General features: G+C 37.6%; 1 protein-coding gene across 4 annotated transcripts in view; it reads right to left on the bottom strand.

The window, feature by feature from the left end:
• The window catches only part of CADM2 (cell adhesion molecule 2), a 569,139-nt gene that overhangs the window by 114,308 nt on the left and 437,425 nt on the right, over positions 1-17,406 (bottom strand). For all 4 annotated transcript variants that reach the window (XM_064410951.1, XM_064410953.1, XM_064410952.1 and 1 more), the window contains 2 exons: positions 3,247-3,399; positions 574-711 (listed from right to left, as the gene is read on the bottom strand). In XM_064410951.1, the coding sequence (XP_064267021.1) occupies positions 574-711; positions 3,247-3,399 (291 nt within the window). The remainder of the gene's footprint in view (positions 1-573; positions 712-3,246; positions 3,400-17,406) is intronic.

The raw sequence follows: 17,406 nt of genomic DNA, 5'->3' as shown, positions 1-17,406 counted from the left end.
AGACTGTCAGCATCCTTGCCTCAGCTGAAGATTCCAAGTTTCCCAGCTGAGATTCCTTCATTTGCTACATCCTGGCTTTCCCTCACCAGAGCAGGGCTCCATAGGTCTCCTATGGGAAGTGCATTCTCCTGTCTCCTCCTGGTCACATTCTTCTGTACTGCCTCACCTGGTCACATTTTTTAGGGGAATGTAACCTAAATCTGGGAATTAATTAAGTCAGACATATCCCATTCTGGAATGGCACAAGGGAAATGAAAAGGGAAAAATATCAGGGATGAGTGGTCTGACTGTGATAAAAATCCAGAAAACATTTTTCTATGAAGCCTCACAGTTGAGTTTATTATGCTGCACAGAGTTCTGAGCAACTCAAAACAACAGCTTTTACTATTTGAAAAAACAATAAAAAGATGGTTGTATTACCACTACAGTAAATTCTTCATCTGTGTACTATCCCCTACCCATTTCATGACCCAATAGGAGCAACTTTACAAACACGGATTAAAAAAAATAAAATTCTACAGAGTGTATAGTTTTCACAATTGGACCAAATAACACCAAAATCCTTTGAAATACCTTTAACTTCTTTGTCGTTCTTGAACCATCTGATATCAGCTGCTGGCTTACTACCAGATGTCTTGCAAGTGAGCTGCATCCTCTCTCCCTCCATAACTGGTGAGGTAAATCCAGTGATTTGTGGCTTCTCAGGAACACCTAGCAAGCAAACAAGCAAAATGTCTCTGATAGTGTCAGCTGCTGCCACAAATGCACAACCAACTTAAAGTTCACTTCTTCATATGCTCTAAATTCTGGAAACAGGATAATTAATTCCTCGTGCCTTGTCAGTTAAACCTTCTTCCTATTGTAAATTATCCGTCAATCTGAATGGTAGTTGATTCTAAGTAAATACAGAAAACAGAAATTAGCTAATTTTCTAAGAGAAATAGATTGCTTTTAATAAATATCTTATCTTTGTATATTCTGCATGCAGGCCTAGTCTGACTTGTTACAATATTTAAACTGCTCAGCACAGCAAGCAGGATGACAAAGCACATTAGAAGCACAGCTGTGAAAATTAAACATTAAACTGGCAACAAAAAGCTGAGCTGACCTAAGTTCAGAATAGATATTTACACCTGAATAATGAAGACTTTAATAAAAAAAAAAAAAAAAAACAGGGAAAAGGGAGGGTGAAAATAAATACTGGAGTCACTTTATCTTCAGAGAAACAAAACCAAAACACCAAGAGGTATAATCACAGCTCCATCGACTATGGAGAGTTCTTCAGCTACATACTAGTTCTTCAAAGCAGATCGTATGATTTGGACATACCATACACATAATATTCAATATGAAAATTGTTGCTTTTCACTGAACCATGGAAGATGAACAAAAAAAACCCCAAAAATCAAACAAAGAAAAAGAAGAACAAAAAATAAAACACAAAGAAAATTGTGAAAGTTTTGATCATTGTATGTATATATCCATTTAACTTATGAAGACACAAGAATAACTTATTTTAAAGTAATACTGCTGACAGTAATTTAAATATCTCCAAAAATGTCAGTTATATCTTGCAGCTACACTGCTTTGGTGCATTCACATTTGTGGCAAGATAAAGGGCTCGGTCACAGTAATTGAACCTGTGCCCTGTATTTAATAATTCAGTTTTTCTATATCTCTTTTCCAAAGTGACAGATTATGTACCTAAAAGCAAAGCAGCATCACCTATTGCATAGTATATCTCTTTAATAAACCTAGTCCTCTCTTTCAGGACAGAAAATGGTGTCTACTACAATACCCTGACACTTAAATTTTCTAATCGAAAGCAGACAAGTCAATAAAGAGATTATTAGTACATAAAAGGATAGTTTATCTGATTAAAAGATGCAATACATTTCAGTGGTAAAGATCCCCTTCTCTGGCAGAAAATGTTTTAATAGTTTAAAATGTTCCTTTGTAATAGGAAATTACAAATACAAAATGAAAAAAGGCAGGAATCCTAAACTGTGAAGCTTTCTCTCTTGGAAGGTAAGTAAATGATGTTGGGAAAACTTCATCAAACCCTCCCCCAAAACAAAGGTAAAGCTTAAAGAACTGTTAAGGATAAAGCTACTTTTATTAATAAATATTGGCTAGATATTTTGGGAGTTTTCTTGTCTTTGTAACACCTTCCTATGTCTTTCTGCCATTTAAAAGGTCGAACTGGTGTACTCCTCAATTGTTTAGATCATGAAATGCCTCTCTACAGAAGGGAGATTAAGCATAGGTAGTTGCTATTCCAGAATATTTTGCTTTGAGTGGGTACTTTTTGTCCTTAATGGCAAAGTTGTGAAGATTTTTGTAAAATAGTCTCACAGGGACTGAAAGGGAGATGTATTTCATATCCTAAGCACAAAACCAATTCCCTGGCTGGATTAATGTGAATATTACTGCCACAGAGAATATCTTACATTAGTTCTATTAAATTCAACTGTCTGCCCATCCACATATAAAAATAAAACAAAAAGAAAGAAAGAGTCATGTTCAGGGACAGAAAAAAGGAAAAAAAGAATAAAAATCAATCTCTAAAATCATATAGCGTCTTAGGTTCGCAGGTGTGTTTTAGTGAACTATAGCAATTTTGGCTGATTGGGCTACTGACATTCATAGAATCATATAAAGCTTCAAGCAGAAACTTTATTTCCTGAGCATCTCTTGAATTCTATTGCTTTTCTATGTGTTTCTATAACCTTTGGGGAAAACAGCAGAGGATAAAGCATAAAAGAAGCAGCAAACCCAGTGAAAATTTGCACTTTATAGACCAAAAAAAAGAAAAAAGAGAGAGAAAGCAGAATGAGCCAAAAAAATGCACAGCTAAGGAAAAATGATAAAGCTCTAAAGCCCGTTTTGATTTCATGCTTTCTGATTTTCTCCCCTTTGCCCTATGCAATAGATTGTCAGGAGATGAACACATGCACCTTCTGTGCACTCGTGGTGCTCGGGATGTAGAGGTTATGTCCATTTTATGGAGCACTCGTTCCGTGGTGTTTGTGTGCTCCCTACCTCATTATCCTGCACGGTGCAAACAGTAAGAGGCATGTTATTTTTCAGCCCAGCAATATGAAACAATAAACATCAGGGGAAACTAGATCAGACATTTACATTTATCTTCTGCCAAGCCTTAGAAAAGTTCATTCTTATCATAATTTGCCAGAGCCTGAGGAGTTTAACACTTGCTTCTTTCTGCTCAGCTCGGTTTGTGCTTACCGAGGACGGTGAGGAAAGCCTTGGAAGTTTTGACAGGCATGGTGAACAAAGAGCAGGTGTACTGCCCTTCGTCCGACAGGGACACGTCGCTGACACTGATACTCAGCTCGTGCCACGACGCTCGCACCAGCTCGATTCTGTTGTCCCTCAGAGCTGAAAAACAACAAAAAAAATCAACATTACTGTTGGATCCAGCACGTGGACAAAGAGAAGGGTGTTGTACAAGAGGCTCCATGAAAGTTCCTAGAGAAACAAGGCCCTAAAACACAGGGGTGTGGACACAGTTGTCTATGCAGAACAGTTTGTTTACCCTGTGGAATAAAGTGGAAGAGTTTAGAAAGATTTTGAAGGGTGTATTGAGTGGTTTTTAACATATATAAACCTAGAAACTACAGGACTTGAGTTAACTCTGGCCTTCTTCTAAAAATCCCAACAACGGCCTTGATTTCTGCCCCCTCACAGATTTGTTCAGTGCCTAAAATAAATCCTTCCCAAAACCAGCCTGTTTTTCACATACTTACAGATGTTGAGAATCCTGTATCTAACCCTGTATAGTTTGTCTACAGATTTTTCTCATGTTCATTATTACTAATATTGAACTGGACTATTGGATTTCTCAAATTCTGTAAATAATTATTTCTTAATATTAAGAGACTGAAAGTTCTACTTATACATGCATATGTAGTACATTTAACATTTTGAGGTTATTGAACATAGTGGTTTTCTATTTAGGATTATGAATAAAAATTCAATCTCTTCTGTTTGCATGGAAGCAATGAGGGAGAAGGAGCATGCAGATTCACTTAAATTCAAAATGTCACTTTAGTTAGTGTTTTAAAATTGAAAGTATTTTATAACCTATACTCAGATTGACCTGCATTTCCTATTGAAAAACTGACAAAACATTCCCAAACATTCTATTTTTCTGCAGTAAAGTTGCTTCAGGAATCTGCATATACTATCCAAGCCCTTCCACAGCATAGAAATTCTAATATCGTAAGTGAGCAAACACTGTAATTCTCCTAAGAAAACAATTAAAAAGCCTCTGTAACTCAGGAAGTTTAGCTGTATACCTCTAGATTGAAATGTCTAGCCTGAAAGTGTGTGAAACTTCAGTAATTCTGTTTTTACAGAAAAACTCTGAAAGTCAAAAGTAAAATGGGACTGTGATATTTATCAAGACAGTTGCACCTGCATTTGAGAGAAGAACAAAGGTGTTCAAGTCCCTAATGCTGTTCTTTCTCACCTCTTTCTAAATTCTCCAAAGACTCTTAGATTTGTCTAGTATACCTCTTCTAATGATAAAATAAATAGTTTTACTGTGGTTCTCTTGCTATTAAATCTAGATGTTTCTGCTCAATTGCTGTCCAAGTTGATCCAGGTAGATTTACACCAAAAGAAGATACAGTGAAGATTCAGCAAAAGTGTCACTTGAATTCATCTTCTTCTAAGGCTGCCATTTAGTTTTGTTCTCACCAGAAAATTTCAGCTGAATTTGCTGATTATTTCAGTGTAGGCCAGCTAAAGCTCAGCTCCTCTTTGCAGGGTCTGAGGACTGAAAGGTGGCACCTTAATCATACCTAACATAAAGGCATGCCATGAACTTCTTCAAGGCTCATCCAAGGGTTTGAGGTTGTATGTAATGGACACAATCCAAACAGAACTGAGAGGTCATATGGCCAGCCACCGCAAGAAAAAAAACCCCAAAATTATTTAGTTTATCATATCAAGTCTATATAATGATAAAAAGAGGAGAAACCTTAAAGGAAAAAAGCAAGCAAACCAGAAGCCACAAAATGCAAAGTGACAGAACAGCTGAGACAAACAAGTTCAGGAAAACAAAAAAGCACATAAAGCAAGCATCTACCAACCCCAAACAGCAGCAGAGCTGATCATTGTGGCTTTAGCAGCCAAAACTCCTCACAACAGTGAAGCTGTTGCTATCTTTGTCAAGAAGATGGGGACTCAGAATTCCTTTCTCAGCTTGTCAATTCTAATCAGATGCAAATGAGCAGACATAAGAATTGTAGCTTATTTCATATTACTAACCTTCCCCCCAAAAAAAACCAAAAAAGATTGAAGTGTTTCCAAATGCTTTGATCACCACCACACCTGTTTATATAATTTGACAACAGCAGAAAAAATGGAAAAACAAACCAACCAAACCAAACAAACAAACAGACCAAAAGCAAAAAGCCTTTCAGCACTCCGTAATTTGGAAGTAGTGATTTTCTTCTTCCCTGTAATCTCAAATTATTTAAAAAAATGATGCACTATATCATCTTACATAATATTTTACTGTGTTATAATTTTCAGTTGTTACTGTCTTGTGATAAAGATTTATGAATCTGTTGAAATATTTTCCTACAGATGGGACAATGTGTAAAATTTCATGCCCTAAAAACAGTAATTAATTCCACTACAGCACAACTGGCCTACAGATGATGCCAAGAGCACATCGTTTTGATCCTACAATTGGAATACAAACTGTTTCCATCAACTACATTCTTACTGCTCCCCTCCCTCCCCTCCACACCTTTTTTAATCTTTGTAAAATATAAAAACCTAAGCTCAGTCAATTTTGTGGAAAGCTGGTAGAAACAACCACTGGTCAAGAGATGAGATCAGATGTTCCATGTTTCATTATGGAGTGGATTTTTATCGAAAGAACTGCAAGAAAGTTTTGAAACGGAAATATCAATCCAGCCTTTGCAATAAATACTGCAAAGAGCACCAACATAATATTCCTTTGCAGGAAAGCTTCTTGTCAGAAGCATTTTTGTACGTGCTGGGTCTTTAAGAAGTAAAACAATTATTTTTTCCATAATTTTCAAACCTGAATATTTGTAAGTTTCCTGTCTACACAGGTGATAGACAAACCAAATTTTACTGCTACAGCTTAGACAAAGTGAGCATTTACACAGACTTTTTAGAATATTATTTTCAAATTGTATTCCTGTTTCTATATCCTCATCCGTTTAGAAATACACCAATTTCTCATCAAGAAATTGATAGTTGTGATGGATGCCAGAACCGGTTTGTTTTCATTTTCTGTCTTAGGTACATTTTGCTTAAAAGGGTGATGGAAACAACAGCAACAGTGGAGAAACCAAGAGCAATTCTAGCAACTCATGGCATCCAGGCATTGTGAGTGAGTGGAGCAGGGTCTCGCTCATGGCAGAAAACCCTGCCAAGGCTGGCTCATGAAGCAAAGCAGCCCACAGAGCCTGGACAGAAGACAGCTACTGAATGGGACCAAGTGGCAAGCAGCTCCACCACAGCAGTTCAAATAAAGCTTCATAAAGTAAAATACGAAATGTTCTATCACTTTTAATTAGCACTTTAACACAAAAAAGTAGAACACTGCTTTTTTTTTGGAACCTTCTTAGAAACTCCTTTGTTTTGAGCATTTCACTTTGTTAGAAGCCAAACAGACCCTTCTGGCCTCTTCCTGGGGGTTTTAACCTACATTGCTGAATCATTATCCTAACCATAGTTTGCATACCTACAGAGATACTAGAAAAAGGATAAATAAACAGAATATTTATTTGACTTCTGGGAAATACACATATGCCAAAAGCAGTAATAGAGAATACCAGCACTGGCATAACTTTGCTGGATTCTCATGTTGCAAGCTGTTTGAAAAATACAAAATGCAACAAGAAATATAATTACATAGTAAATTCCAATATGCCCTAGGTACATTACTTCAGTTTTCTGTAATTCCCAGGCACATATGATGTAGTTAATTTGCAAGGCATGAAATAATTATGCATAAAACACTTGTTCCTAAGCAGACACACTTCATTTATTTTACCTGTCATTCTCTTTTCCTGTGGAAAAGATTTCTTTTCAAAATGTTCTCTGACAGAGAAACAAGCAACCGTAATAATTTGTATACTTGAGGTAATTATGAGTAAGAAATACAGTCATGTATTTCAGTTGCATTGATTAGTAATTATTGAGACTGATGACCATCACAATAAACTGGCCACCTTGTTCATAATCAAAAAACGCTGTACTTAAATTTTTTAAAAAAAAATAATGTAATGACCATATGTTATCAAAGAGAAATCCTGCAATAGGAATTATAGCAGAAAGACAAAGGAACCTTAAAAATGTGCCAAAATAGAAAAAAAAAAAATCACATTTCATACCATGAAGAAAAGAGTTAGGCCTGTTAGACATAGTAGCCACACAGCAGCACCTCTAATGCCATTTCATCTAAAATGACCACATCTTTGTAGTATTTTGAGTCATATATTTGCAGGATGGGGGAAAAAAAAAACAAACAACAAAATCCCCAAATTCTCTAGAGGAATTTACTGATATTTTGAGAATACTAACTTGACATATGCGGCCATCCAGGGATTCACTCAACAAAATTTTCTTCCTTATGTTGGAGCTCTTCCCTTTCTCATGGGAATAACATAACATTAGTTGGAACCAGAAGGATTTCAGATACTCTACAGGTCATGCTAAACTGCCAGAATTCTAATATTTATGAAACTGAAACAATCCCTCTGATTTTCAGATTCCAACCTTCTGAATGCAGTACCATAATCTGAAATAGATTTAAAGAGATTTAAGAGAAGGCCCTTTTTCTTTTCTTCTAATGAATTCAATATACCAAGGTCTCCACAGGATGATCTACAGAATTTGCTTATAGATGTGCATCAACCACCACCACCAGAGGAAGAAAAAAGAGAGACAGAACAGGAATAAATGGAACAAATCAAACTAGTATTGTTATTCTGTGTCTTCTAAACATTCATGTTTCTTTTCAAAACATTCACATTTCTTTAAAAAGAAGGACTAGTACACAGTTATTCTATTCATGCCTAACCTATCTAGTCCATACTTGCATGGTATCTGAATTCCTAAGATTTTAAAACTTCTCAGTTGTTTTTTCACATGGAAAGAAAATCCATTTCCTTCCTCTTTCATTTCCAGTCTTGCAAGTTGATTACTTTCATGCAAGTACACAAGGGTGGCAGTGTGAATTTTTAATAATCCCATGTTTTCTATTTCTACTTTGGCATGTGCTGAGGCTGTTTTTACCTCCCAGTGGCGGTAATTCTTACCTGTTCACAGCACTTCATTTCTGAAGCTATCACTTTTTTCCCCCTGGGACAGAAGTCCTCAAACTGAGTCTACTTTCACAGGTAATGCTAATGTAGAGGGAAAAGAATTAGGATTTTCTGTGCAACCTATCAAATTGGCTGACATATGTACCATTGGTTTCCTTTAAAGGTGGCATCATTTATAGGTAAAATCAATGTAAATCACTAATAATAAATAATAAACTGAAGGTTGCAATACTGTGGAGGGATCTTTGGCTAATTGGCTGTGGAACAGTCTAACCAATTTGCAATTTCATGATGGCTTTTCCCTCATTAGGAAAGTGATTAAAAACACAGATGAGTTCAAACAGACACTCCAAACAGTGTCTTTCACAGTTGTCAGTCACTTGGATGCTGAGAATACTTCAATATCACTAAATTTTTAAACCCATTAATGTACTTAATAAATTTGGGGCATCACTGAGCTTCATAAAAGGTACTACGTAAAGGTTTAGAAATTGAAAAACTACATAAGAATCCTTGGAGATAGGTTTTACTTTCATTCCAGTGCATTTCTAAAGTATTTGGTGATCCAAAGGAAGAAAAAATGGGGTCAATAGAAATATACTTCTTCTACCTCTAATCATCTGGCCATCTTCTAGTTTATGCTGTGGCTTGCAGTCTAAAAAGAAAAGACTAGATTGTTTTCAGCAGAGATACACTGCTGAAATATTTGGCTATGTTATTTAGAGAACAAAGTTCAACAGCAAGCTGCTTCCTCCTTCTGAAATTTTTCAGAATTTTTGCATGTTGCGTAATGCATCTGCCAAAGACAGGCAGCAAACTCCCTTCACCAGGAGGGGTGCTGACAGCCTCACTAAGAGAGGCATCTACCCTGTGCTTGCCTTGAAAAGGCCAAAGCACTGGGGACTCAGAACCTGTCTCTACAACCTTATCTATTATTTATCAGGGTGCACAGCCTTAGGTGCTTACGAGGAAAACCCAAACAGAAAGGTAATTTCTTCAGTGCAATAACAACGATTCTCCGTTTCCTGCAATCTGGATAAAATGAAAAAGAGTTTAAGGTGACTTACAAGGACTTATGATCTTGAACACAGCTGCTGAGTTGAGGTTTCACCAACTGTTGCCAAGTGACAAATGAAGGCCAGGATGACTACATGCCCTTCATGGGTGGAATACAGAAAACTTTCCTGCATGGCAGATTTTCTGCACTGAGCCACCTTTTCCCTCACAGTCATGCTCTGTATTGGCTTCTTTCTTTTTCAGAGCACTCAAGAAATAATATGCAAAAATAGAGGAAAAACTTGCCTTCTAGGGTGTTTGCAATGCCTGTTTCTTGTACTAAACAAGCAGTGAATTTATTTTCTTCTTGTGTTTTGAGAACCATAAGGATGATATTTATTGTCTGAGAAGGTCTGAGGCCTGACTCTTTCCCATAAGAAATTTAAGTTTCAAATCTTTGCAAAGCACACAGACTTTGAACTATGAAGATGTTTTACTGTTTTACTGTGTTAAAATAATATTTAATCATAACTCCAAATAATAAAACAAAAATCACATTAGTCAGGATGAAATATTGTCTTACAAGGTCTGCTCATCTGGTTCCTTGTTCAACAGGGAATTACAAGATTTCCTATTATCCTAATGCAACTGGACATGTACCACAGCACAGTAGCCTAGAAAATATTTAAAAATCATACTTCTCAAATATACAGCTGCAAAACTTAAAACTGCAAAATGATCTGGCAAGGTTAGAGATGGACAGAATTAAAATAAATGAGATTCAATAGATAAAAGTAATTGGTAGTCTTAGGTACCAAGTTGGAGATAAATGTTTTGAAAACAGTAATTCAGGAAAGGAGCCCTGAGGATTATAGAGGAAATTATTTAACTATATGTTCAAATGCAGAACCACTCTAAAAAGATGAATCCTATTCTGGGTTGGACTGATCCTTGCAATTATGGTAAAGGGAAATGCTACAACGTTCTAAAATAGCATACATCACACTGTGCCATATATTGTAAATTACAGACAGAACCAGTCTCTCAGTTGGGAAGAGAATTTCTGAAGGTCTACTGATGGACTACTACTGCAAAAATAATACTAAGAAAATGAAAATAATACAGTGGAGAGCTGTAATAAGTCCACATGTACCTAAGGAAAGACTAACAGAAATTAGATTTTTTTTTTTTTTCTATAGGTTTCAGGTTAAATGGGACTTCCCTGTGAGAAATGTTAGATAATTACTTTATTGAAGTAGAAGTGAGAAATAAATACTAAACCTCTTGCTAGCCAAAACAAAGCTACACAGATTTCCAAGTTTGTCCTCCTGCAAAGATCAGACCAGGTAATTTTTCCTCACGCTACTGATGTTGATAATAATCAGTGTGTTAGCAGTAAAGACTCCTGACCAAGGCAGAGTTAAGCTTATGTAGGTATTAAAAACTGTCTGGCCAAACAGCATAGAGCCCTACCAAGGCCATCTATGTATTTTAAAGAACATCAGTTCCATAATACTCTTTCTCTTTGTGAAGAGTCTGCTCTTCACAATTACTGCTGATGACCTTCATGCACTGGCTTTAGTCAGCTTTGAATGAAAGGACTCCTAAAGGACAGGGGGCACAGAATAACTCAGCAGACTTTTGCACTTTTAGCACTGCTACACAACCAGGTTCTACTCAGGCCTGCCCCAAATGCAATACATTCTTTGTGTGTGTTTCTCCAGCTGACCATGCCTCAAGGAAGCTCAAGAGCTGTATTTCCCTGACCTTGCAGATGGTGACATTACAGTTCTGCCCATTCACTAGCTGAGCTTAATGATCCCATGACACTGGAAGCATTTTTAGTGGCATGAATGAGTATTACCCATGGTAGAGCCATGTTTAGGGTTCTGCTTCATATTCTTGGAAACTCAGAGTCTTCTGAAGAGTGCAGTCCTGTTCAAACCCATTATTTACACAGAAAATGGAGAGACCTTCTCATTTTTTGATGTTCTAAAAAAGATTTTTCTCTACCTGAGAACAGCTATAAGATGCCCCTGTTCTTCCTGCACTTCTTGGACACAGAAATGAACATCATCCCTCCGGTAGCAGATGGCTATGTTGGCTACGGATGCCAACACAGGAATACTCATTCTTCCTAAATACATAAAGCGCACAGACTCCCTAAATTCCTGCTGCAGCCAGTGGAGCAAGTCATTTTCCTCCAGTGGCCAGTTAAGAACAGGTCACTGCCTTGAAAATGTTACAGAACCTGGACAAAACAGCCAAGAAATCATCAATGATTGATGAATGTATCTGCAATCAATCTAGCAATTGATCCCAGTACCAATGAAGAGTCAAAGCCTAATGTATACATCAATACTGAAGAGATTAGTGCTGTTAGGGATGACTCACACATCTCACTAGGAGGGAATTGAAATGTGGAACAAAGTATCAGGAGACGTCAGAGATGAGTCTAGTGCAATTCCAGGGAGGATTCCAGAAAGCTCTTTGATGGCTGCAGCATCTTTTATGATAGAGCCCTTAAAGTTTTATGATGTCTCTCACACAGCTGAGCAGCAGACAATCCGTCTCTCCACCACAAGAACACAGATGCTCCCTCTTTTGTGGGATTTGTCTTAGTTTTCCACATGCTGATGTGCTGTGAAGGAACCTGTTAGTGAGAAGTGGTGTCAAAACCACAAAATTAAATGGTTGGAGCCTCACTCATACAAGTTGAGGCTAAGAGACTTGGGATTGTTTAGCAAGACGATCAGAGAATCCTGGAGTTAATTCAGATTCAAAAGGAAAAAAAAAACAAAACAACCAAACAAACAAAAAACCCAAACAAACAAAAAAACCCCAACTGGCAGCAGATCTAGAACTCTAATTTTCATAGGAAGCTGCCCTAGCATAGTCAGAGAACCAAGCTGGACTAGATGACCTCCAGAGGCCCTTTCCAATGTGAAACACTCTGGCATCTTGTCATTCTGGATGTTTTTGGGGTAAGGAACCTGCATATCACGAAATTCAGAAGTGTGACCAATCCTGAAATGCCAACTAAAAAGCTCTTTGGTAGATATTCACAAAGATTAATCTTCTTTAGCTTTTCCTAAGCTTTCTTGGAAATCTTTCCTGATTGCACACCTAGACGGGTCTTGTTAATCTTTGGAATAAACTGTCCTTTACTCCAGTTTTTAATCCATCAAGTCTCTTCCTCTTCTCCCCATCAATCTTTAATTGATAAAAAACTCTATTGTCATCTATATGAGTAACATTTTTCCTATTTTCTCTAGTAAATAATTGTATTTCCTCTGTGTGCTAGAGAGGTTTTCTGTGAGAATGAAGCTACTGGAAACAAAATTAAAGAAGAATAGGCTAAACTAATTACATATACAGCAGGAATAATGATCAGCAACTCTTTAAAAGGCAAAAGTACATCAAATTAACTTATTACTTTATATTTCCAGATATAAACTCCCAAGTACATTTTATCTGTTGCAGGAGTTCAAAAATGTAACAATTGTAAATTTAAATTACTTTACACTTATCAGCATCCTGAGCTGTATTAGGAAAAGCATTGCCAGCAGGCCCAAGCAAAGGATCCCTGCAGTCTCCTCAGCACTGGAGGGATCACACCTGAAGTGTTGTGCCCAGTTCTGGGCTCACCCAGTGGAACAGAGCCAGGGTCATACTGGAGCAGGGCCATAAAGGCAACATCAACCATTCTGGTGGGTTGACTTGAGTGCCAGGTGCCCATCAGAGCTACTCTATCACTCCCCTCCTCAGCTGGACAGAGAGAAAATATAATGAAAGGCTTGTGGGGCAGGATGAGGAGAGGGAGAGATTGCTCAACAGTTACTGTCATGGGCAAAACAGAATTGGCAAAATTAATTTATTACAAATCAAATCAAAGTAGCATAATGAGAAATAAAATCAAATATCAAAGCACCTATCTTCCAACCCTCCCTTCTTTCCAGGCTTTGTTTTTCCCCTAATATTCTCTGAACCCCTCTTTCCCAGCAGCACGGAGGGACAGAATGGGGGCTGTGGCCAGTTCATGTGGTGGGTTCAGTGCTGGCTAATCACCAGTGCACTCATTGGAGTGCACTCACTTATTTCCTGCTGTGATATAGGATTAGGAGAAAGGCAAAGCAGGTTCAAAACTTTAAAAGGGTATAAAGAAAAAAATATTAACAGTAACTGAAAAAAAGAGTAATAAGAATCAGAACAAAATCTTCAGGACACTTCTCCTCCCCTACAACCTTTTCTTTCCCCCTGATATAATGTAAAGAAACAAAACCTGAAATTTCAGTCAGTTGACCACCTCTAAAATAGTCTTTCTTCAGTTCATTTAGGGAGAGAGGTCCCTGTTGTTAATGCTATGGAGTTCATTACTCAGTCTTTGTGCTGCTGCTTCCTCCTCAGTGGGAGGGCTCCTCACACTCTTCTGCTCCAGCATTGGAGACAGTCCTCCACAAACTTAAAACTTAATCAGAGAAAGAACTATAGCACTGAATTTACTGCACAGGATCCCAAAAAAGTGTAAAGGCTGCAGCTTTACATACTCAAAATCTGACTGGACACGGTCTGGGGCAACCTGCCCTTGCTGATCCAGTCTGAGCAGGGCAGTTGGACTGCAGGATCTCCAGAGGTTCCTTGGAGGACTGTCTGATTCATACAGCTTTTACATGTATCAAAATGCTACAGAAAAATAAAACAAACAAACAAAAATTTCTCAGGCATTACTCTCCACCTTTTTGGCTTTGAAATTGCTTTCGTATAATTAAAAACTGATACCCTGCAGTGTGCTCTGCTGAACTGTAATAAAGAAAACTGTTTGAAGACTATCCATCCACAGAAATAAGTCTTACCTGCTACAGGGAAAATGTTGACAGATTAATGTGATCAGCTCTGGAATTGAGTGCTGTTCTGGGTAGGCCCTCCCACAGACATGTCTTTTTCCAGAATAAAAAAGAATTTTAAAAACATTTGATTGAATCAGTGAAAATATTTCCAGATAGAACAACAGAAGTGAAAAGGTGAAAAAAGGGACCCTGATATTTGTCTGAGTACACAAAGGTGAGCTCTCACATACTCCAGGATCCTGTTCTATGGGGTTGTCATCTGGTCTGAGCTGCTTTTGCCACTTGTAGGAGGATAGCACAAGCTTGAGCTTCCCAAGAAAACTTCTGCATCAACACTGAATTACAGCATCTTGGGCAGAAATAACAACCATCACTGAGTTTTGGAAGCTCTGGCAACTTAGATCTTCAAATATTGACTGACTGAATACATTTTTTAACCCTTTATGTTTGAATAGACAATAACCATAATGTATTACTTTTATTTCCAAGATGTCCATTCTGAGATCAGGAAAAGAAAAATTAAATTATATGGAACTTAATAAGCCCTTGCTTTAAAAGCCGAATAAAAAACCCAACCAACCAACCAACCAAATAATAACTTTGTAGAAAAATGCTCAGAGCTAATTTCTCTAGTATCTTCTACATTTTAAACTTCCTTTGCAGATCAAATTTTGTCTAGCTGAATCCTAGAAAGTATCACCAAACACTGATAGATAAGAATAAAACAATCCACTACCACAAATAAAATAACATAAAGTAACATAAAATAAAAATTATCAAACTGTTCTTGCACAGAAAACTGCAATCCTATAAATTCAAGGATAGCAGCAGATTTAATTTCACATGCAGGTGAAGGGTAATCAGAGCCATATGGATTAACACTAACTCAAAGGCACTCTAAAGTTGTATAGGAGACCATGGGGAGCTTCCTACTGTAAAATCTTGATCATGAGCTTTACACCAATAATTAGAAGAGTCTGCCACCAGGTTTATCTCCAGGGGATGAAGACAAAATTTTATCCTGAAGTGCAAATCCATCTTCCTAATTCTGCCAGCAGACATGAAACAATAAATGGATTAAAGCCAAAAAAAAAGGAGCAAAAAATGCCTTTGTCTTCCCCAATAGCACTTTAGAGGATAAGGTTCCTTGGAGACTGCTTAAATTCAGAAGAAGGGAAAAAAAGGAGGGGGAAAGACTGTGGGACTACTTGAGGATCTGGCCCAGGTGTGTCTATCTAGATCCAAGACAGACAGCTGCAAATGAGGCAAGATGAAACATTTCTGACTGCAACAGACAAAGTAGGATGGGAATGATGATTACGCTGCTCTGCAATGGGGATTGCAGTAGCCAGCTTCTCTGAATGTAGGAGCTGATCATCCATTTTAAAATTAAAGATATATTGTTCCCTGTGAAAATGAAATCAAGGACTCGACTCTGTTCTCCCCCATTACAGAACAAATCAGGTAATGTAAATCAAGTATCATCTTGTAAGGTGATCTCTACTGGAATAAATTTGACAGCAGAGACAGACGTGTCAAAGAGCCACTACAGCAACACCTAGGAGGCTCAATGGCACTCTGAACTGTTATTAGGTCTCTGATATTTCTGGCAATTTATTAAGGAATGGCACCTAGCTCTAGCTGGGGATGAATTTAACACACACACACACACAAAAAAAAACAGCGAAACAAAACAAACAAAAAAACTACAGCAAACATCAGAAACATGAATCTTTGTGCCTAAGGAAAACCTTTGGGCTCTGCTGAAATTCTTCAATTATTCAATGACAAGTATCTAGCTGAGTTGCTAAGCTCAAGTTTCTCTGAAGGTGCAAATGCCTCCAGGCAACTGCCTGAATTCTGCTGGGTCATTTAACTGGATTGGGAGTGCAGGACAGATCCTGTTTCTGCATCAGGGCAACTCTCAAAGAAAGTGCTGTTTCCCTGATTTTACCCAGGATCTCACCCCCAAGACATCCCCAGAATTTCTTGCTGGATCTCCTCTGGCAAACTGTGATTGTCACAAACATGCACTGTTACCCACAAGGGCCTGGTTAGACAACCTTGCTCAGAAGGTGCAGATTCCAGAATTTCCACCTCACTTGACTATCTATTTGCATGCCATCACTGCTGGACTTTGGGGCACCTGTCATTTAAAGTCTCCTTTGAAAGTATCCTACTTTATGTGAATACAGACATTACACATATAAATATAAATACATACAATTAAAGTATGTATTTATATTTATATGTGTAATGTCTGTATTCACATAAAGTGAATTATAATTAAAGGAAAGATTTAAGCATTTTCTTGTGTTTCCTACCTACTAGCTCTTTTTTTTTCTGCCTCCTACTGTGAATATTTGCAGTGGCATAGCTTTGGTAGGTAAAGGTGTGAGAAAAATTCTTTAAGAAAGTACAAGGCCCAGATGTTTACAAAATTCTCTGAAAAGATTGGTGGACAACAGGTCTTATTACCAGCTTGCATTAGAGACTGTGACACCTAAAAGTTTGTCCCTTCCTTCCCATCCCTTAAAACTGACTGACTCAGCTATTCGGCTACCAGCCAGGCTCAGCAGCCTCTTCTCTGTGTCCTTGTTTCAGCATGAGCAAGATCTGACCTGGCTTACATGTTACTGTTAGGGAAAAGTGGAGAGTCCCAAGAAGCACTGGACAGGTTTGATTTTTTTTTTTTCCTTTAGGTTGAAATTGGTTGTCCAGGTTTTATTCTCCCTAATTAGGACTTCATAACGTTTAGCTTAGATGTCTTCTTCTTCAGCTTGCTGTCTTTAGAGTAGTCTGCTCCTAATTTTTCTTGCTCTTTCCAGATATTTCTCAGAGAGCTTGAATGTATAATCTGAGGCAGATACTTCCTAGAGGTACCTCTGCTTTCTTTGTGGAAGCAGCCTATGGCTTCCCTTGTGAGGAAAACCAGTACTTTCCACATGCTACAAAGTCATTAACAAAAGCCAAATGTTGACTCTTGAACCTCCCATCACACCTATTGATGGTTTTCAAAAGACAATCCCCAGCTAAGATTCTCTTTTATTTCATCCATAAATGATGCAATTAAAGGTAGGTAGTGGGCACCAGTCATCAATGTACAGTGCTGAAACCTACAGAGATTCCACAGCAGTTATACAAAATGAACTTTCCTAAACAAAGCCTTAATAAAATAAAAATCTAGGAGTCCTTGCTGCCTGTAATATTAGTACAAATTATGTTTG

Source organism: Passer domesticus, chromosome 2, assembly GCF_036417665.1.
Source record: "Passer domesticus isolate bPasDom1 chromosome 2, bPasDom1.hap1, whole genome shotgun sequence".
Taxonomy (NCBI): domain Eukaryota; kingdom Metazoa; phylum Chordata; class Aves; order Passeriformes; family Passeridae; genus Passer; species Passer domesticus.
Note: the sequence above shows the minus strand (reverse complement) of the source record. Positions and strands in the feature narration are given on the sequence as shown.